Consider the following 22,047-nt stretch of genomic DNA (forward strand, 5'->3'; position numbering starts at 1 on the left):
ATGTAAAATGTGAAGCTCTTGGTGGATGTAATCTCTTTGTCGCTGTTCGTCTTTTGTATGAAAGGTGCTATGCAAATAAAGATTATTATTATTATTATTATTATTATTATTATTATTATTATTATTATTATTATTATTATGTTCATTAATCACTGCTATGTACAATTCCACCACAAAAGCCCCCACCCCCAAAATGTAAGCTTTGCTCTGAGAGAAAAATTACAAAAAAAAATAACAACAGCAACCGTACCATTAAGAGTAAATATTCAAAGAATATTAGCAGTAAACACAGAAATAATAATACCAATAATAGAATTTAACAGGATCCAGACAGAATGAAAGAATAAATCAAAAGATATATTAAAAGACAAACTAGTACAAGTGTGTCAATTTAGTGTCTTTATGAATTTAAGTAGAGCGGACAATCCTTTAAGTCAATCAAAATGATTAATTCAATTAATTATGTAATTTAACAGTTGATTAATTTAGTTAATTGATCCTTTGTCAAGCTGATGAACTTCAAAAGGTCTGTGTGTGTGTGTGTGTGTGTGTGTGTGTGTGTGTGTGTGTATACACAGTAGATTTCTTTCATTCTAGTTACAAAAAGACCTACAACACATACTTACATACACAAAATTTATTTGTTTATTTATTTATTTGTTGTGTTTTCCAGCAGCATTTTGTGCTTCCATATATGTGCAGCTGAGAAACAATTACCCTAAAAATAGTTTGGTGACCATATGCCTTTCCAAATCTCTCATCAAAGTAAACTATTTATGATTAGGCCAAATGACTTCTGCTGTGAAAGTAACCTAAATTTAACCTCTGACATACTATCGTCGAATTCATGCTGCTTTTTGTAAAATAATATTCCAGCCATCATAATTTGCACCCATAATTTTTAACCAGGAGAGGTATCACTGTTCTCACTTCCCTTACTAGTCTCACACGTCACGTGGTGAGGAGTGCACGGCGCAACATTAAACGAGCGCGTCCACTTGACAGAATAATTGCGTATGAAACTTCCGGTTGTGTGTACAAAATAAAACCACGATTTGCAATTTTTTGTAAGCGGCATATAGTCCCAGTCCACTTACGCCAAACCCATCACTTACAATGGAACTACATGAGGGAGAGGGAATCCTTCAATGCCGAGTATGTACGCGAGGAATGAATACAGCAAGAAAAAACAGGTTATTTAATATGTTTTTCTCTGGGTGGCAAGTAGCTTTTATTTTGAAAGAAAACCTTCTACTGAAAATCAGTTTGTTGTTGCTGGGAATGCCCAGTATGAAGAAAGTGAATTCTCAAAACTTTTCTCTGTGTGTTCAGTATAAAGGAAGTCATCAGTGTTGACTACTCACAGCTAATTAATAACTCCAGATATTTTATCTCTTTAACCGTCACACTGAGAAATGGCTTTGCAAAAAATTATACAACATCATAGACGGTAGTAATCTAATATAATAGTAGTAATAGTAATACAATAAAAATATGATAATAAAAGTAACCTCATAAAATAGACCAATGAACAAACACATAAATCTAAAAATAAGCAAATAAAAATAAATACAAATTATGATGAATCTTGTCATAAAATCTGTTTAAATATAAGGTAGAAAAAAACAAATATTTAATATAACATAATAAAAATAGAATTGATTCGAATTATAGTATAATCAAAATACTAAAATATATTGTATAAAAACATCTGTATAAAATGAAATCAGGTTTTGCCAAGTATTTGGAAAGGCAGTTTGGATGCTGGTTTAAGGGTTATACAACTTTCCAGCCATAACCCACTACACAAGTGATGTACAAAGAAAGAGGTCATTAAAGAGGACATGTATGGAAAAAGTATTTCATGAAAAATAAGATGATTGTGAGAGTCATGTATTTCAACGTGTGTGCCTCCATCAGGGTGACCATGCAACACATCAACCATCTGATAGGTAAAGGTGTAGGCTAAATAAAGCCTGTCACTAATTACAGATTGACTATGCAAACAAAGAAAGAAGTTAGTGGTGATGTCGCTTGGTTTTCCTCTCTCTATAATGCTGTCTCTTTAAACTGGCCCCTTTCCTGTTGGAAAGTGTATATTCTGAGGTCATTGCTTTCCTGTAATTTGTTAGCCTCTGTGTGTGAGTGTGTGTTAAGTTTAACTTCCTTCCTTTATCGCCCTCTGGACAAGAGCAGCAGCAGCATAAAGGAAACCCTTTCAAATTATTGAGAATAGGAAAAGAAAGTGAGAGAAAGAGCAAGCTGATGCACTGCCAGCAACTGACGACAATTTGAGTAAGCACTTCTCCCACAGCCTTCCACACGAGCCATGGCTTAATCTGAACAGAGAAACTACACTGACTGTTACAGTCAGACATGTACTGCCTTTTCCTCAGTGTCATCAGCTGTCTCTGTCTTCTTCACACTGGTAAGTAAGAATTTTTTTGTTAATTTGTGAATGTGAAGTCTTTTTAAAATTCTGATTACAAATAAGGGAAACCTTTCCCAAACATTATGTTGATACCACACCATCTTGATTTTGAATTTACCTAACTTGATTTAATAACTTAAGTGAGGCTAACTTAGAATCTGTAAGATCTTTTAAAATAAATGTTGAAACTTATTGTTGATATTCGATGTGCCCATTTTTGGAGAAACTCACTCCCATTTAATATGATAATCACAATCATGATCTATATGAAATATTTGTTAAACTTTAAGGTTTCTCATTATGTTGATATCACTGATTCCATTTTGACATTAAAATCTTTTATTTTAAATAGAAGATATATTATTGACAAAATTAAAGATATTTAAACTCAAAATTTTCTGGCGGAGGACTCCAACCCTCCTGTTTCATACGATAAAACAAAACCTACGCCCTTGAGTGTATGTCTTTTGAAAAAGTGGTCAGATGCACGTGTGTGGGGGTCTGCAGCCTCTTAAGCTATCTAAATAATACTGTTGTAATAATACTGTACTAATACTATACTGTACTGTAATACTGTACTGTAATAATACTGCAAAGTTGTTAACAAAATAGTTTTGATATAATTTAATATATAGACTTACAAACATATGATGGTATCATGCTGTTATAGCCATTTGTTCAAGGTTGTTTGTTATATGTAATAAAATTACTCCATAATCTTTATTACTCAACACTTAATGTGGTCATAGCACCTTGCAATAATTCTCAGAAATGACTTCCTGGTAATATATGTCGAATTAGCGGCAGACACCATTTCACAACATGACATTTCAACCTTTAGCTATCCATGCAACGCACTGTTATCAACCGGTTCCCTTTTTTTAGGTCTCGGTGCTGAAGAATGCAGCCAGGCTGTTCTGGCAGAACGTGAGACATTACATGTCCCAGCAGGGGGCAGTCTGTCTCTATTCTGTGTGGTTCGGCACTGTGGAAGGCACTGGGAGGGAAACTGGACTCGGAGCAATTCAACACAAGAAAATTTAGGTGTGAGGCACACTCTTTCCAATGTGAAACTCTCAGACAATGAAACTAAACTAATTTTGGATTTTGTGAAAGTCAGCAAATTAGATGAAGGTTCCTATGGATGCAATGTAAAATGGGGTAAAGGTGACAATGAGCAGGGAAATTTTAAGTATATTAACGTCACTGCAGGTATGTAGAATTATATATCATTATTATACACACAGTATGTAACAGGATTACCTTATTTTTTGTTTTTTTAAACAGAAAAATCTAATTATATTGTTTGTGTCCTGCCCCAGCTGTCACCTTTCCGAGGAGTACGTTACACAGGGTTCTGGTCTGTGCCAGTGCTTTTCTTTGCCTTCCCATCATTCTGGGGTTGGCTTGTTGTCTGAGTTCAAAGGTCAAGTCTCAGCCAGTTCCCAGGTCCTGGTCCACTCATCATGCAGCTGTATATAGAGACGAACAATGCTCGGCTCCACAGCCTCCACCTCGATGCCCTATACAGCCCATGCCTGTACCCCAAAAACAGAGCATTCCCTCTCACAAAGGTATCTCTTTCTTACTTAGTGGTCTTTTACACAGATACAAAGTTACCGTAGCAGTACCAAAACAGCTCTATTCACTGACTGGTCTTTCATTATTTTTTTTGTATTCTGCAGCCACCCCCAAGTCGCGGCAGAAAGCTGAGGTGGGTTAACATCCTGTTTCCAGACAGGATGGCCTTTGCATTGTCCCCAGTATAGTCTGTTTCCCTTGACTAGCCATGCAGAAGTCTGCAGTCCATGCATATGCCCTTGTATGAGCTTCATTTTTCATTCATGATGTTGCAGGTGGTGTATGCAGACATTTCCCAGGATGCACTGAGACAGCAGAGAGCCACCAGAGCACCTGACCAGTCCACTGAGTACTCATCCCTCAGATTTTCCTGACTGCAGTCAAAGCAGGTGAAAAATCATCTTCTGAGGATCTATCATGTACAACTTGCTTGACTTTTGACAAATTCAGGAAACATTTGATGTGGGTTTGCAGAACCTGGGAGCTTCTCGCTTGCATGACTTCGTTTTTGACGTTCTATTATTTCACTGTAAAGACATTCTTTAGATCAAGATTTAACCTGCATATTTAAAAAAAAATCATCAAAGCAGAGGACAAAACAAGATACAGAATCATCCAGCAGAGTAACTTTTGGCTATCCATGTCTACGGACTGTCCTGATTATGCTCTGATGTGGAAGTAATGACTGTTTATAGTGCCAAAAATCCTTCATGTGCAGGTAGCATAATAGACAGCAAGTGGAGCAGATAATGAGGAGAGATACTGCAGCATGCATCAACCAGCTGAACCAGCCTGAGGTGCTGCAGAGAGAAAAAAAATCAGCTTTATGGCAAAATTTCACAGATGTCACTTTTAATGTTTGGAAAAGCAAAACATTAAATGCAGTTAATGTGAAACAAACTCTGAGTATAATATTATTTACCAATGTTTCTGATGTAGTCATAAAATATTTATGTATGAACAACTATTCATTTACCGACTCTTGGCTGTATGCCTCCACCAATCAGTCAAATTGCAGTTAACATCCATGTCCTTCAAGGTTCATATATAGCTATGAGAGTAGACAATGCTTCAGTTATTAATGTTACTGAAAAGAAGCTACATATTCGATGCTTCACACACATCATCCCCTGGGCAACACAGAAGATCTATGCAATTGACATACTTTCAGGATGGACACCCCAGAGTAGTGTCACCAATTCAGTATCTGATCAAATGTCTCCCCTTCTGTTCCTGAGTTGTGGCGTTAAATAATGGCCAAAAAAATTGTCTTTGCAGAATGTTATGATGTCACAGTGAAGCTGACCTTTGACCTCTTGTAAAATAAAATAAAATAATATTTAATCACATCATCATTTTACAATGGAATATGCATTTTTAAATTTATGGCCAAAAATCTGTTTTGTGAAGTCACAGTGACCTTTGATCACAAAAACCTAATCAGTTCATTTTTTAGATCCAAGTGGACATTTGTGCCCAACTAGAGGAAATTCCCTCAAGGCCTTCTTGAGATATGACGTTCATGAGAATAAGACTGACTCAAGGTCACAGTGAGTTTGACCCTTGACCACCAAAATCTAAACGGTTAATTCTTGAATCCATGTGGATGTCTGTGCCAAATTTCAGGGACTGAAAGAAGTTCACGAAAATGAGACAGTTGCAAGGTTATAGTGACCTTGACCTTCGCCAGCCAAAATCTAATCAGTGCATTGTTGAGTTCAAGTGGACGTTTGAGAAAATTCCCTCGAGACCTTCTTCAGATAGTGTGGTTTACAAGAATAAGACAGATGCAAGGTCATAGTGACCTTGACCTTTTACCACCGAAATTGAATCACTGCATTGCTGAGTCCAAATGGACGTTTGTGCCAAATTTGAAGCAATTCCGTAAAGGTGATCTTGAAATATTGTGTTCACTGTGTCGCTAGTGCAGAGGCATAAAAACACCCCTGTATTGTGCTGCAATTACTATGTGAGATTAAAAAAAAAATGAAATACCACATAAATGACACAAAATACAACAATTTATTTTAGAATAAATTCTCAATGGCACGTTACATAACCAAATATACATATACATGTTTAGACATCTTTTAAATTAATATATTTCCTTAATCATTTTTTTACCGTATTAATTAGCATACTCTGCAGTTACATTTTTACATGACATCAATGCAAAAGAAGTTATCATTTTAATAAATTAAGCATATGAACAGAGGAAAGGCTGCAGGGCATTGAGGTGATACCTGCTACGAACTAAATGACATCTGAACTTCCTGCTTTTGTGTTATTTCTGTCCCTGCATCCCATGCTCGAGGTAATCACTGGCCTACACTGAGTGAGCACAGTGTGTTTTAGTCAACGCTGTTATGTTCCATAAGGTCAAGGAATATAACAGCATCCTTGCAAATTAAAAAGTCACACAAATTACAAAGTGGGATTTTTTAATTTGGGTGAACTGACCCTCTGCACCATCTGGGATTTGAGTTTGATGTGAAACAACTTTACACACTATCAAGCCATCCAGGAATGGTTCTCTCCACAGTTTAGATATTCTTCCAAAGACCTTCCAGTTTGGTTATTTGGTCACAAACACGTATGTGCGTCTGTAAGCTTTTTCTTCATTAGCACACTCCCACTTTGCCCTGCTAACTCTAGTTTGTGCAGCTCCAGGCTAATGCTAGGGTATAGTTGAGTACTAGAGTGGACCTAATGTCCTGTTGTGCTTGTAAGCAACTGGCCTAAAAGACTTTGTAATAACAACTAACAAAGCATCAAATCAAATCAAATCAAAAAAAAAAAAAAAAGCTCCAAGTTCACATTCAAAGTGTTTTTGCCAAAGTGTGGTTCAAAGGTTCATTTAACCTGAAGCATCTTTATTTTTCAAGTCATCGTCATCAGCTCACATGCTGGGAAACTTTAAACCTGCAAGACTTTTCCTGTCCAAAAGTTCCACTGAACATAGACACAGATACACGGAGCTAGCAAGCTTCAATGGGAGGTATCAGGAGGTGAAATGTTTTCAGTAAGTGCAACGTCTATTTTCAGCAAATGTGGGTGTTGATCGGCTACCCACAACTGTGCTGTAACCAGATCCAGAAGATTCTTGTCCTCTCACATAGTGAGAGACACAGACAGACAGACAGAGAGACAGACTGAGAGACAGAGAAAGAGAGAGAGAGAGAGAGAGAGAGAGAGAGAGAGAGAGAGAGAGAGCATCAGTGGTGAAAAGGGCTTTTGATAGATTGTAAGGCGCAGCTTTGGCTAAAATAAGCTTATAGCAAAATGTGTTGGCAGTGTCCCTTACTGTGCCCCCTATGAGCTAATTCCCACTAACCAAGCACTTGAATTCAGGGATTTGAAGTTACCCTTTACATGTGCAGAAATGCTGTCAGATATCGACTGAATTTCAGTGATGTTGTGTTGATAGTGCGGCACACACAATGCAGCAGCTAGCCAAGTTACAAAAGCATCTCAAAATCAAAGGTGTTCCCTAGAAAGGCGTTTTTTATATGCAAAGAACAAGCTCAGATCATCTGGTGGAGATTTGAGACTCCCAGTGTTGTCACCTACAAAGTGCTGCTACTGTAAGTCTACATCATGTTTCTGTGCATGTTTGAGTTTGTCTGCAAACTTTTTTTAGACAAAAGAGGAACTGTTGCCAGACGTATCATTCGAGAGCAAAGGCAAAAAGGGAACATCAGCATGTGTGACACTTCTTAAAGACGTCTTTTCAACTGACCAGTGGACTAGATAAAGAGCAACAGTCTCATGTTACCATTCCTCTAGATCCCTGTGTCTCTCTGTTAAACTAGATGCTTGAGAAAAAGCTGAGGCAGTCTCGCTCGGCCTCCACTCACAGTATTACAGCCATGCTTAGACTTTGATGTGAATAATTAACAACTGAGAAGCAGCAACTTGAAACATTGGCAAAACACGGACTAATTTCTGTAGCCTAAGGCTGGATAAAAAGAAAGCCAACACGTCAGCTGCGTCTCTGCACTATACACTCACAGTATTGTCAGTTAGTTTATAGTGTGTGGGGACTCTGGTGCAGTTGGTAATCTTGTCAGATTATCCTTGGCGTAGGAGAGTGGTTCTACAGTGATTTTCTGGTTGTGATATTTCTTCATTTTTGCAGCTCTGTCAACCCGCGCCTTCCCTTTATTGTGCAAGTCTGATATTTCCATTCCACAAGGCTACTCAGACTGAAAGAGAGGAAAGAGAACAGAGAGGCCAGTTAGAGGAGAGTGTTGGCTGACAGCATGCATCTTTCACTCTGGGCCTATTACCCTACACCACATTGCCTGTTTCAATGACATTACAGTGATCCGGAGATAATGAGCTGTCCGTAAGATGGACAGTGAGCATCAAAAACACACCAGGTGACTTTATTTTCTTTACTGCTTTCTGCACTATATTAGGTTAGTTTCTGCTTTAAAAAGTTCGAACCTATATTTACAACAGAGACTTTGAAAATAAAGTTTTAATGTTATGAGAAAAAAAACTTGGACTTTTACAAGGATAAAGTCGTAGTTTTACAAGAAAAAAAAGGAATTTTATGAGAACCAAATTGTAATATTAAGAAAATAAAACTGTAATTTTACAAGAAAAAAGTAATAATTTTATGAGAAAAAAGTCATAATCTTATCAGAAAGGGATTATTATATTATGGAAATAAACATATTGCCAGCAAACTCCTTGGCAACCATTGTCCCCGGTTGCCAAGGAGGCTGCCTGTGCTTTTGCCTGTTTTAGAGTGTGCTGGCAGTAGGTTTATTTTTATAATATATTACCTCTTTTCTTGCAAAAATACTTTATTTTCATAAAATTCAGACTTTTTTTTCCTTATAGTATTATGACTTTATTCTCGACATTACGTCTTTAATCTCATAATATTATGACTTGAAATCTAACATTTTTTTCTTCAACATGGCCCTAATCCTCAATCATAAATATCTACACTATGTATTTTGAAAATTGCTTTAAAAGGATATTAATTAAAATATTATGACCAGGCATGCCTTTCGAGACTTACAGCTGTGGATGAGTGGCTCATTTTGTCAAAGCGAAACTTCAAGTTTGACCTCGGTGACGTCTTACTTTTCACATCTGCAGAATATGGAAAGAAAAGAGAAAAGACAGGAAGGAAATGCCCATGAATTTATCATACGGAGGATGTCTTTCTGTCACTGCTGACAGTGGAATGTGAATATTCTCTTTACCTGTTGGACTGCGGCACATGATGACAGGCGTACCTGATCCCTGGCTGTCGATACTGAGGGAAGGACTAAAGGCGGAGGAGGACGCTATAGAGGGATGGCTGGCCTGGTGGATTAGAGTACAAAGAAACTGAACATGGAGGAAGAGATGAAGGAGGAGAGAAACTGAAAGGGCTCAGTGGATCGAGAATTTTGCTGAAGTTGACTTTAACCTTCCTGTCAGAAAAATTAGAGGCAATAAACGTTAGACAGGAAGTAAAACTGAAAAGGATGATTTTCAGGAAGAGCCAACCGAACCTGGCTTATTTTTGTTGAGTCATTTGCATAATATAGGTTAAACTTTAAGATGGCAGAAATTGTTATGATGCATAGTCATTATTTATAGTTTTTAAGCCATGCAAGTAAGTAGTCTCAGTAAATTTCATTAATAATGTGCCTTTTAAAAATAAAATGAGGTGTACAACAAAGAAATGAAGAAACATAATAATGACATAAATAAACAGTAGAAAAAAAACATTAAAATTGTACAGAGAATAGTAATGTAAGGGCATAAAAACGGCATGGGAGGAAAACAAACATTATTAAAAAAAAGTGCTTATGAAACAAAAAACATAGAAAGACAGAAAATAGCTTCTAAGAGTTATTAACTGATTTAGTGTTTTTAATAGTTAAGGGGGACAGTTCAAAAGAGTGGGAGTTGCAAAAAATAATTGTATGCACTTTTGTGAAGGTACAGCCAGTAGCTGGTTAGGCTAATTCAGCTTAGTAAGCAAACAGTAGTTTGGCTGCTTATGTCCAAAGATTTAAAAAAATCCCTCAATCAGCATCTCAAAAGCTCAGTAATTAGTATGTTCAAAAACCAAAGCATGAAAATAAAAATGTGCTGTTTTACAGGGGGTAACTTTTTCCTGGCCAGAAGCAAAGGTTTCTAAAGGTGTTTTCCCAAGTTAGTTAATGCCCACAACTTGTTTTACACTTGGGTTTTTGTGTGGATTAAACAAACAAAACATAATATTTTAATTAGTGAGCTCTAGGGGTGCTGGCAAGCAGATTTTGTTACCTTCAGAGGCAGCCAGACCAGCTGTTGACAGTCTGTGTGTTAGGCTTAGACAGGCATGTCCAAAGTCCTGCCTGGGGATCAGTTATGGCCCTCAGAGTTTTTAAAGGCCCTTGACTTGACTTTCAAAATACACTATATGTGTCCCACCACACAATATTGGTTAATCGAACAATAACATTTAACAGTTAGGATTTTTTTTCTCTTGACCTCACAATGGCTTAGATAAACAGCTACTTTGTATTTACCGTGCATATGTAACTCTAGGCAAGAAAGTGATCAAGCATATTCAGAATTTCATGTTGAACTATTCCTTCAAATTAATCAAAACGTAACAAGGAGAAGGTCATTTAAGGGAAAGAAAAACATTATTTAATCTTCTCTTGTGATAATCATGATTGTGCTTTAATTCTTCACCTTCCACTATTTTCTCTGGCCTTCAATAATCATATTTTAACAGCACACTGTGCAGCTGTGCACACTCATTCCCATCTAGGAGAATTGTGAGAGTAGGAACGATTTGACAGCATCTCTAAAACAACACTGACAAGCTGTGTCATCTGATACACAGAAAGTGAGAGGAGCTGTAATCATTATAATCAATGTGTTGATGTTCAACACTCTCTATTCGACAGTTCTCTCCGTAATTACAGACTATTTCACCCATGAAAGCTTTGCTGCCACCAACAACCTAACACTTTCAAGAATCTGTTTTCAGTTCTGCTCTCTCCACTTTATACCCAAACACTAAATTATTTCCCCCTGTAAGGGCAGGCTCACAAAGATGAATACAGCAAAACAAAGTGGGACAGAACTCTGTGATTTAATTATACTTCATTAAAGGTGTTTCACTCACCGTCTCCAGTTCTTCCAGAGCTTCTGTTTCTCCCGTGGTGCTGCTGAAGCTGCTGGTGCTAGATGAAGAACGAGAAATGTTTGGTCTGCTGCTGCTGCTGCACTCTTTCAGCTTGATGAATGGCCTGTTGAGGAAAACAGATGCAGAGAAGCTAAAAATGCGAGAAAATCCGACCAATGAGAAGGCAGCTTCATTGCCTTTAGCCATCTCCCCTTTACAGAATTTAGAGGTGTGTTGAGATGATCTACAGGAACTTGTTTTGTTCTTACCTCTCTTTGTTGGGGCAGATCTCAGGTGAGCTGGGATTAGATGACGTCTCTGACTTCACCTCTTGGGACAGCGGGCAGATCTCTGCAGGCTTGTGGTCGCTGCAGACAAAAAAAACACATTAATGACAACACCATTTCCTGAACGCCAGGTAGCTGTATGAAAAAAACACCCACAATGTTGCTATCTGGCTTAACATAATCATGAAAGCGAACTAGGGGTTGACCAATATTGGTTTTTCAGGGTTGATACCGATACCGATTATTAGTGATTAATAAGCCCGATAACAGATATTTGAAACCAATATGAATTTGCAATAAAACTGAAAATTTTTTTGTTAATATTTAGAATTTAGAATAAAAGAAACACCAACATGAAACTTTGTTTAAATGCCTTTAGCAAATGGTCAAACTAAAACTTTCAGCATCATACAGCAAGTTACCAGCAACTTTAATTTATAAAGTAAGGTGAAAATTGAACTGGTAAAAATAAATAAAAAAATAAAAATAGCTCACTGTTCAAGTAAAAGTTCTTTCCATGCTGACATTTTCTTCGCATCTTTTAATTACAGAATTCACTGGCAATCATTAAAATAAAATGGCACCTCCTAATCGGCAAAATGCCAAATATCGGTGACATCATCTGTCGCATCCTATACTAAACAGGAAATGCAGTGACTTTTAAAACAGTGAAACCGACCTGCGTGTGTGTTTGTCCGATGGGGAGTCTGTGCTGGAGTGGAGACGGGGGAAGAGGCCTGAACGCCGTTTTACTGGGCTCTTCAGAGGAGACTTGGCTGACAATACAGGAGGCTGAAGATCATAGATTAAAGAATTAAAAGTTTCTCCTTTTCTTTAAAGAAATGGAACAAAGACATGGTAAAATTGACAATAAAGTTGACTTATTATGAAAATAATTAGACTATATTAAGCTATCAGGGGGAATCTGTCCCCTTGTTTATGATGTATGGCTCCCGATTCTTCTAGATGTTTATTTTTTTTCTCTACAGAGTTAACTGCAAGTGTTGTTTGTTAAGTAACAATAATTGACAGACCATCTATTTCTTTTGTTTTTATGGTGTGAGAAAGGGGAAGGTAAAATAATTTTTTTTTCTTCCCCTTTTTGCTCATAGAGGTTTTTTTTAATCTAAATCTGATTGTTGTGCATTAACATGACTGAAACAAATAAAAATATAATAAAACAAAATAAAATATAAGTATTTTAATACCATTTTCTGTCTGGGACAAGTTGTCCCTTCTTGAGGCCTCCTTCTATGCTGAGTGACCCTCCCTCTCTCCCTCTCTCCCTCCCCTTTGTACCCTCTTACTCACAGTGAAGGTGCTCTTTGTGCATTCGCTTGTGCTCTGCGGCAGCCCTCCTCCACTAACGCTGGCCGGGACGCCACCTCCTACCCCGGGGCTCCTGTGACGGTGAGACCCCACCATGGTCTCCATGGAGTGGCTCCTGACACGCATGGCTCTCTGGAGGAGTGAGAGGAGACAGATAATGAGAGGAGGAGACAGAGGAGAGGGAACAAAGCAGCCAGGTGAAGGAAAAAGTTGATGATAGAAAGAGTGTGCAAGGAAAAACCGATGTGGAAAGTAATGGTACTGAACAAAAGTACTTTTTTTCCAGTGTAAATGTAGAATTAATTTTTAGGTATTAACATATAAATGCTATTGCACAATAGCACCACCAGGGGACGCAGTTCTTCAAGAATGATGCCAAGTGAGTTGTTGAGAATGAATGGACACTGCTGTACTAATCTTTAGTATACTAATCACTTTATATTAATATAGTTCATTGATAACAAGATTTATTAATTTTAAAGCCCATAATACATGTAAGCCAGTAAAATTTAAATAAAAAACCCCACACTATTATATAATTTTAATGTTTTTTCTTTTTAATACTGCTAATTTGAAAACATAAACACAAACAACGTCATACACAATAAGTTTATTAATAAAGGGGAGATCCTCTGTTGAATTTACAGTAATGCAGTAAGGTAATACACAGTGACTGCCAGCACAGCAATGAGAACAGCACCCCCTGGGACTGACTGCAGAATGTGCAAAGTAGCTGTCCATAATGCCTGTGAAGAGTAAGAGAGCCAAATTGTCACTTTAGTCACACATTCTCTCTCTTTTACACACATTCACACACACACAGATGGAAATACACATTTTAATGGAAATATTAACATCAATTAGCCTTTGGTTGAGGACAAAAGAGTGTGAAGAGACAGTGAGTGATGAGACAGACAGCAAATGACAGAAAATGGAAGAGATAATTAAGATACATTAAGTGAAAGGAAACACTTTTACAAATGCATAAGCACAGTAATGTTTGCAATCATTCCCACATACACACATATGAATGCGCAGGCCCACACTAACTCTCGGCGTATAATGTCAAAATCTTGGAGCATAGAGAAAAGCAGCAATAAAGCCACTGATGGTTTAGCATCTTAAGTCATCTTGCAGAGATGTGACATTTAGTCGACCTACAACACAAAAACTTCACACTCTGTCATGACGGTGATGAAATAAATGTCACAGAGCTGAGAGAAGATTACACGGTGTCATGTATATGTTCTGTCCAGGTTTATGTTCACCTTGAAGGACTCAAGCAGACCCCCGTGTCCCCCGTTTTCAAGCTTGTCCTCCTCTCCCGCTTGGCTCAGACCAAGCGTGGCCTGGCTCTGTCTGTGCAGCTCGTCATGGAGGTTGTCCAGCAGCGCAGCTCGCGTTCGCCCCTAGAATCAATTCACACACACCCACACACACACACAATATCCATGTAGGAAAACATCGGGCTGGCAATGATTATGGTGACAGTTATGGAAGAAGCTGGGCTTTGATTGCAGGCATGCTGTGGTGTTTGAGCGTGGTCGCGCGGATGTGTGTCACCTCTAGTTTGGCGAATTTGTCGGATTTGTAGCAGGCGTTTTCAGCATTGATCAGCTTTGTCAGCAGGAAGTCTCGGAACTCAGGACCCTGGAGAGAGACACAGAAAGGGAGAGAGAGAAAGAGAGGGAGAAAAGGGGTAGAGTTAGATGATGAAGTGGAGGGGTGGGGGGTAAAGATGAGGAAAGGAAATGGTGACCTGTAATCAGCACCATACAGGTTATACTATTGCAGTACACTGATTCTGATCAAGAAGATCAACCTCACATCTGCCTCAAATCCTCTCAGTCTCCCCACATACTGCTCATCGCATGCATTGGTGTTTTGAACAAAGCAAAGGACAGTTTGGATTCTGCTTATTCTTCCATATTTCAGGTGTGGGGCAACGTGTATATAACTAATACTAACATCTGTAAGTTTCACAGAGAAGAACAATAAGATTGATTAACAAGGTGAATGTCAGAGAACATACTAACAGGCTGTTTATCAGCTCACGTGATGAAATTCAAAGATTTAGTTGATTTAAAAACATTATTAGTCATGTTTAAAGCCGGAAACAGATTCTGATTCAACTAAGATAATTCTGAGTCGGGTACAGCCCTACTCAGATCTATTACTTCAGTAAATGTAGTGATAAAACAATGTACAAAATAGTCCGAGTTTTTTCATTTCATAACCCAAGTGAGAATCGAGGGTATCATGTCCCTCCACCTCCTATTGCATCTACTGACATTAGATAGAATTTGCTGTTGCACACCAAAAGTAACCTGTCTCTAATGAAGCTGTCAATAAGCTATACTGTTTAGCTGTAAAATTAGAGCATTTGTGACCTTACTGGCATGTTGGAAATTGTTGAGCAATGCACCAAGCACCGCCCACCGCTGCCCAGCTGGACCAACTTCAAGTCATTTTTGAATTTGTCAAGTCAAGGTGTTTTTTTTTTTGTATCCTGCATTGATCATAACTCTTTTTCTCACCTTTCTAAAGACAGCTGGGTTTGGGAGAGGGGGTCCAAAAGGAGGCACATCCTCCCTTGCTGTAACAGACACCTGTTGACATAAAACAAATAACAGTAACACATTATTAGCATGTATTCCAGGAGGACTCTGGTTTCAAGCTGAGGATGAAACAACTTCTGAGAAAACTTGCCAACACTTTGCCATTGCAACTGATAACTGACTGATTGTGTACCTTGTTGTTTTCTCTCCAGTACCCAACTGACAACAACCACTGGCAGCTTCAAACACTCCCCACAACTCATCTGATTTACTCATTTACAGTTATTACAGAGAACTGCCATGCCACCACACATGCCTGCTTTGTACCTTGTATGTTGTGTGCTCTGTACAGGGGTTCTCAACCTGCACCAGCACGTAAGCGTGCAGGAAATTGGAGGCGATCATGTCTGGAACAAATGGCGTGGGTTCTTCTTGGAAGACTGCGGCTACTATGTCATTTCCTATGTGCCTTTTCCTCTGGAGCTAAAGAAGCAGAGGGGAAAATTCATAAGATTGTAAGTTGATCAGCAAATTTGGTTTTGTGGTTGTGTAGCTGCTAAGGGAAAACTTTAAACCCAAGAGCACAATTTATGAACAAGGGATTAATTCATTTCTAAGGAGGGTTTTATTGGCTTCATATCACATTGCAAACATTTGATTTGAGAATTAACCACAGACTACACAATGCCAATTTAGCAATGAGAACAGCATAACACACTGTCAATAACCACATCTGAGTAGATTAATATTGATACTTATAAACGATTGTACCTGCAGTGTAACAGAATCAGAATCAGACTGTATTCTCATTATATGTTCTCATTATATGTAAATATGCAACAAAATTATCAACAGCAACTCAGTCTGGTGCAAAACATGAAATAGTAAAGTGCCAAGAAGTAAAAAAGGGCAATTTAAAAGACAAAAGTCAAAAAAAGTATATACATAAGAGTGCAGTTAAAAAGCAACAGTGATAATAAATCATGACAGTGAGGTAGTCGTCTAAGCAGTTCATAAACAGCAGAAGTAAAATCTTGCTGACATTCAAGTCATGCTTAAGGCATGTATGAACAATAAAATCATTTAGCTCGGTTTTACTGTGCAACTGCTCTGGGGTAGAAAGTGCTTTTTAGTCTGTCTGTCCGACTTTTAAGTGTTCTAGCACTTTAATAGTCATAAAGTCAGCATCAAAGTCTTGTACCTGCTGGACGTCTCCCTCGGTGAAGGGAAGCTTGGTTGACACATGGAACATAATCTCTCTCTGTCTGAAGACAGTGTAGACAGATTCAGACCCCGTTTGTCCGTGGGATACATCCAGTCCACCGCGGAACCTGTCACAGTTAAAAACACGTCACATTCTCTGTGTTACCTTCAGTAATAAGATAAGGTTACATTTAAGTGTTTTAAATTTCAGTGTCATCACATTTTGTGCATCACTAGCTGCAAGGCCAACCAAAACGTGTGCTGTAACAGCTATGACTGCGAGCCTCCTTACTTTTACTAGCTTTCCGAGTAAAAGTAACAAGTGTAACACAAAAGGACAAAAGCCTGCTAGACAATTGTTCACAAAGCTCTGATTACCTTTTTATGTGGCTCTTTCTTTTCTTGAATGTTGCTAAGAAGTTCATCTGAGTTACACACTGAGGCCAAATTGCTCAGTTTTCAGTGATTAAACCCTGCTGTTCTATGCTATTGTTGTATATTTCTGAACCTTGTGGACCCTTTTCTCTGGTTTCTGTTACTGAAACCTGTCTTTCTTTTTTTCCTTTAATGCACTTAGCTCTACTTCCTTATTTCTCATTCACTCTACTCCTCCTCTTACCCTTTAAAGTCCTGAAGTTCAATGTTGTCGCCAAGGATACTGAGAAACTCCTTGAAAGCCGGCGTCTCCTCATTGTTCCCAAAAAGTTCTTCCTCTGATGTCTTAAGAGGAGGACACGTGAGAAAGGTAGAGGACAGGAAACCATAAAATAAAAATGGTGTGTGAGAGATAAACTGCATAGCACTGACAAGTTCAAAATGACCACTCACCTGTCCAAACTTCTGGTAGATGACTCCAAATTTGAAGGTGTTGTTCACCTCGTGTTCATCATAAGCCACTATCAACTGGGATCCCTGTACATACACAAAAACGATTTCCTACTTACTCTCCATCATGACTTATCTCACTCAACTTGTAACACTCTTTCTACTTGCTGTAGTAGTTAGAAAAACATGTTTTCATGTTCCCCAACATGTCTCCAGGGCAGGTTTATTGGGCCCCGGATTACGTAAGGCTGACATGCAACGAACTGTCGTGGCCCTCAGCGAAGGCTATGAACTCGTCGCTGCCTCTTGCAGATTGTGCCTCAGATGGGTTTTTTTCCTTCCCTGAGGCACAGGCTGAAAGCATGCTCCATCACACTCCTCCGCCTGGCTCACAGGAGGAGAAACAGATCCATCCTCTTCCATTTCAGGAAGTTGTTGCCCTCTTGTGCCATCAGTTGTTTTTGAATAATGCACTCACTGAACAGGGCAGATGTTAGACAGGTAGGGGGCTTGTGAGGATAATATTTGATTAGTTGTGAGCTTTTTTCTGTTTAGGAGAGTTTGAAAATGGGGCTGAAGTGAAAAGTTTATCAAGGCATTAGCATAATTCTTTTCCCAGAATTAACCAAGTAATTTTGCTGCCTGAACTTAACCAGTAGGGTTGGTAATTTGGAAAACCCTACTGTGAGTCACATCAGATGGTAGGAACCACAGTGGTCAGTTGGGATAGAGGACATGTTAATTATCGAATGTGTCATTAGCACTTTCGACCCTACAGTTCCTCTTTGTCATTCAGAATCAGAGACAGGAGAACAAGTACATTTATGACAGACCAGAGGAGCTGAGGTCAGACTGGTTATAATGAGGGTGTGATGTGAAAGTTTAGGATAAACTCACCCGAGGGTACAGGACCGGGTTGAACTTCAGCCCTGTGGCATCATCACACAGAAGCTGAAAGAAGAAAAAGACTCAAAATATACTGACTGATATGATGCGAGAGGAATCTCATTATAGACTATATAGTGGAACATAAACCCATGCAAGCAACAAAAGGGAAAGGTTATTTCATGCCTTTGAGTTTATGCACGAAAGCTGTACTCCAACGTTAATAGTATTTAATTAATATATCAAATAATAATGCAAGTCTGACTGCAAGAATTAACAGTTACCACAAAACATGTCATGGTTTTAAGTTTCATTTTTAAGATATATAACTATCTAACTTTGTGTTTGTTTGATTGGTTGCTTTGTTCTGTTTTTTATTTTACCTCTTCTCTATTTGCTGTAACCTGTTGTGTTGCATTATGTTTATATGCCGTAAAGTTGATTAAAAAATACTGAATGCTGTTGTGACATGATTTAATTATGAGATCACTGAGCTACTGAAAAGACAAACTCTCTTTTTAGTAACGTGCCTCCATTTATCAAATCGGATTCTCAAGCTGCCATTCTGCGTAGATAATGCTCTGTATACCTGACGAGAGAGGTGCTTTTATGAAAAATGATACCTTTTGTACTTGTGAACTGTATCTTACCTTGGCTATCTGCGGTACACTCGGCAGCTGGTTGATGCCTGCTAAAGAGATCCTGTCATGAACTGTTTTGATCCTCGATCTGCGACAGAACAAGAAGAGGAGCTCCGCTGATCAGTTTGTTCAGAAATCTTGACCATGAGAGAGTTTCTTTACTGTTATTATTCCTATTTTATATGTAATTAGGTGATATTAGCACAAAGAAACTAAAGACAAAAAGACAGCAGGTATTGATGGGTTGATTGATACACATTGTAGAGATTCTGGCGATATTACTGGCATTATCACTGTCAGCTGTCAAAAAGGAGATTAGCCATCACCTGGCTACTGTCCCCTCTGCGGCCTCCACAATGGCTAATCGAAAAACATGTCATTACTTCATTGTTTTTCTGCTGATGAAAATGTCACCAACTGTGGTAATGACAGGAAAGCTATCTACTGCAGCACCACAAATCTGTTCAGAGCTAACCATGATGAAGAGCACACAGAGACGCAACAAAAGAGAAAGAAAGAGGGAGGATCCATACGCATTTTCGGGGCGAGGGAGGCCTGTATTATCACCATTTTCAGTCACACTAGCAGTGTCCCAACTAGCAGGTAACATTCCCACAACATTGGCTAACGTGACCTTCAAGTTGTAATAATGTTTTAAAGAAAACATTTTAATTCAATGTTCAAAGAACGTTTTAAGGATGTTTATCATTTCAAATAATGTTCCTGTAAGGTTAAATGCTGACTTAGACATAACGTTTTACGACAAGAACATTTTCATAGCAACATACAGGACATGTTTTTGAGGCCTGAGATTACGCACCTTTTTTTTAAAAAATAAAACTGTAATGTCATTGTAATGTAATGTGATATGTTAACAATAAAACAAAAACATTCTTAACATTTCTTTGATGTTTATAGAGAAGTTATCTCAATGTTCAGAAGAACGTTCTGGGAACATAAAAAAAACACATTGCTAGTAGTGTTGCTCTGTGGATGGCAATGTTGCTCTGTTGCTTATACTTAGTTTGTCCACCAACTTGGTTTCAAACTTGAATTTCTCCTTAACCACTAAATAGATTGCCATAAAGGTTGGTAGAGAGATTCAAGCTCCCCAGAGGATGAGTCCTCCAGACTTGGTAATCCTTTTTCTTTTTCGTCTTGCGCCACAATAAATTTGACATGTGTGGCTTTGATTGTCATGTCTCAACCATAGTCTGTTAAAAAATACTGCACATAGCCACTGTAAAATCATCCATTGTTTTGTGGACTCCGGTCTATAACTCTTAAGTTTGGTGTTATGGCCACTGCCATCTTAAAATTTTTGGAACCAATTGTGACCATATTTGGATGAGAGGCTTGAGAGCCTCTAACATGGCTGTTGACTCCTATTCCTTTTTTATCATCATTATGGTAAACTTCATTTCCTGCATTCCGCTGAATTTTTATGCACCAATTTGTGTCTTTTTTGCATAAACTTATTATGGAAATTTTATGATACTTCCTGATTCAACAATGCGTGATTGCTTCTTCTGCTTTCTGTTTTAAAGCTGATTGCAACTATTGCTTGTCTGCTACTTTTATGTTTTTATAGGAGAATACAAATGCAAATGTTCTTAATAAGGAGGGGGGCATGTCCCCGGCATCAACACCAAAATGTGAACCGATGTACTGTGAGTGAGAAGAAAAACAAATCAGGAGAAAGAAAACCAGCAGCCTGGATCCAATAGTGAAACTCAACACTATGTGTGATAGTCTATATACTGTATATTGGGCATACTTTAAACAGTTTGACACAAAAAAGAATCAAATTAAGACAGTGGTACCTGAGCATGATTCGGAGGAACTCCTGGCCCTCAGCCTCCTCATGTTTCAGTGACATGATGAGGTTGCCGATGCTGCTGCCAGTGCAGTAATAGTTCATGTGTTCCTGAGTGTAGAAAAGCGGTTGTTAGCGCAAGAGCGAGTTGAGGTCAAACACAATAACAGTCGTGCTCGGCTAAATGCACAGTGAAACTCAGATCAGTGCACGCACACTCACCTTTCCTAGGAAGTGTTTGCGGTAGGCGCGGGCAGTGCTGTTACACTCCAGGCGGTAGCTGTGCCCCCCACCAGGGCTCATGCCCTCTCCTCCATCTTCCTCCTCACAGAAACTGGACTCTGAGGAGGAGGGGGTCCCTGCTGGTGCCTCCACATCCTCAATCCAGTAACCCCCAAACTGTGGCAGGATAACCTGAGGGTATGGACCACCTTTCTCCAGGACCTTGCACAGGAGGGCAGCAGATAAAAATATGATAAAAAATAACAGCTATAGGGCAAACACAGTTGTCCAGAATAAGCTTTTTAAGCATGTAATAATAAAAAAATTCAAAGTTCTCGTACTTTAAATGTACTATCTATTGTGGGAAACACTCCTAGCTAGTGGTCACACATGAGAGGGATGTATATGTGTGTTATGAGTGTATTATGTGAGTGAGAAATGACTCACATCTTCTATCCGTGGGTAGGGGATATAGTCATCCTGTCAAATAGAGGACAAACACACTGTTAAAGGGACTTATTGTGATATAAGTGTACTTCACTGACTTTCAGCACAATGATACAGATGCTAACACGGGCACAAACACAGCAACAGAAAGGCAACACAACTTATTATCCCAAATGAACTCTTAGGTGATGATGCAACAGCCTGAAATGCACAGTCATCAGCGGACATCAGTGAGGGCGTGTCGTCCCTTGATGATGTCAGAGGATTCAGTAGCCCCTGGGGTTAGGAGCTGTTATGAGCCTGTACTCGTTTGGCAGTCTGCTAACATAGCACAGCTCCGGTGTGTGACCTCTAAATACTGCTGAGGCCCGTCTGCACCGCTGAGGGCGCAGTGCTATGGACAGCCAGTCATTTGTATTCTGCAGCAGCAGGAGTCAGGATACTGTCAGTCCAGAGAGGATCAATTGACAGTTGGAGTTCATCCAACTTATAATCAATCAGATCAGGAGGCTATTGATTTTGTACTTTTAAAAAGCCTGAGAAAAATCTGAAAAGAAGGGGTTCAGTATCCCTCATGGGCTGACAGATGAGGCGAGAACAACCACAGAGCGTAGGGAGGCATGGTGAAGCTGTGATGAAGGACAACATGCAGACATAAAGTGTTCAGATGTGTGCAAGCATGTCTGGTGT

General features: G+C 38.8%; 2 protein-coding genes across 9 annotated transcripts in view; one reads left to right on the forward strand and one right to left on the reverse strand.

Moving 5' to 3' along the window:
• The first annotated feature begins 2,182 nt into the window (after window positions 1–2,182).
• On the forward strand, window positions 2,183–12,813 carry LOC121943295. 2 transcript variants are annotated; one of them, XM_042486803.1, is made up of 6 exons: window positions 2,183–2,428; window positions 3,317–3,643; window positions 3,754–4,005; window positions 4,117–4,145; window positions 4,288–4,401; window positions 12,745–12,813. In XM_042486803.1, exons 1-5 carry the CDS (start codon window positions 2,377–2,379, stop codon window positions 4,384–4,386), a joined length of 759 nt encoding a protein of 252 aa, XP_042342737.1. In that variant the 5' UTR covers window positions 2,183–2,376; the 3' UTR covers window positions 4,387–4,401; window positions 12,745–12,813. The 2 variants fall into 2 exon arrangements, with proteins under 2 accessions (XP_042342737.1, XP_042342736.1); XM_042486802.1 differs by lacking the exon at window positions 12,745–12,813 and having other exon boundaries at window positions 4,288–4,912.
• Window positions 6,032–22,047, reverse strand: part of LOC121943293 (rap1 GTPase-activating protein 2-like) — a 109,581-nt gene continuing 93,565 nt past the window's right edge. For all 7 annotated transcript variants that reach the window (XM_042486799.1, XM_042486796.1, XM_042486795.1 and 4 more), the window contains 19 exons: window positions 21,358–21,390; window positions 20,911–21,132; window positions 20,696–20,799; window positions 18,882–18,960; window positions 18,244–18,297; window positions 17,350–17,433; window positions 17,141–17,241; window positions 16,520–16,649; window positions 15,646–15,801; window positions 15,298–15,369; window positions 14,324–14,410; window positions 14,029–14,169; window positions 12,743–12,892; window positions 12,111–12,223; window positions 11,414–11,512; window positions 11,145–11,268; window positions 9,235–9,337; window positions 9,048–9,121; window positions 6,032–8,217 (listed from right to left, as the gene is read on the reverse strand). In XM_042486799.1, coding sequence (XP_042342733.1) covers window positions 8,209–8,217; window positions 9,048–9,121; window positions 9,235–9,337; window positions 11,145–11,268; window positions 11,414–11,512; window positions 12,111–12,223; window positions 12,743–12,892; window positions 14,029–14,169; window positions 14,324–14,410; window positions 15,298–15,369; window positions 15,646–15,801; window positions 16,520–16,649; window positions 17,141–17,241; window positions 17,350–17,433; window positions 18,244–18,297; window positions 18,882–18,960; window positions 20,696–20,799; window positions 20,911–21,132; window positions 21,358–21,390 — 1,935 coding nt within the window. In that variant the 3' untranslated portion in view covers window positions 6,032–8,208. The remainder of the gene's footprint in view (window positions 8,218–9,047; window positions 9,122–9,234; window positions 9,338–11,144; window positions 11,269–11,413; window positions 11,513–12,110; window positions 12,224–12,742; window positions 12,893–14,028; window positions 14,170–14,323; window positions 14,411–15,297; window positions 15,370–15,645; window positions 15,802–16,519; window positions 16,650–17,140; window positions 17,242–17,349; window positions 17,434–18,243; window positions 18,298–18,881; window positions 18,961–20,695; window positions 20,800–20,910; window positions 21,133–21,357; window positions 21,391–22,047) is intronic.

This window comes from Plectropomus leopardus, chromosome 5, assembly GCF_008729295.1.
Source record: "Plectropomus leopardus isolate mb chromosome 5, YSFRI_Pleo_2.0, whole genome shotgun sequence".
Classification (NCBI taxonomy): domain Eukaryota; kingdom Metazoa; phylum Chordata; class Actinopteri; order Perciformes; family Serranidae; genus Plectropomus; species Plectropomus leopardus.

Coding starts and splice junctions, on each gene's coding strand:
- LOC121943295 (XM_042486803.1), top strand. CDS start 2,377: ATGTACTGCCTTTTCCTCAGTGTCATCAGCTGTCTCTGTCTTCTTCAC. Junction 2,429..3,316: donor TCTCTGTCTTCTTCACACTG/GTAAGTAAGAAT, acceptor CCCTTTTTTTAG/GTCTCGGTGCTGAAGAATGC. Junction 4,146..4,287: donor AGTCGCGGCAGAAAGCTGAG/GTGGGTTAACAT, acceptor ATGATGTTGCAG/GTGGTGTATGCAGACATTTC.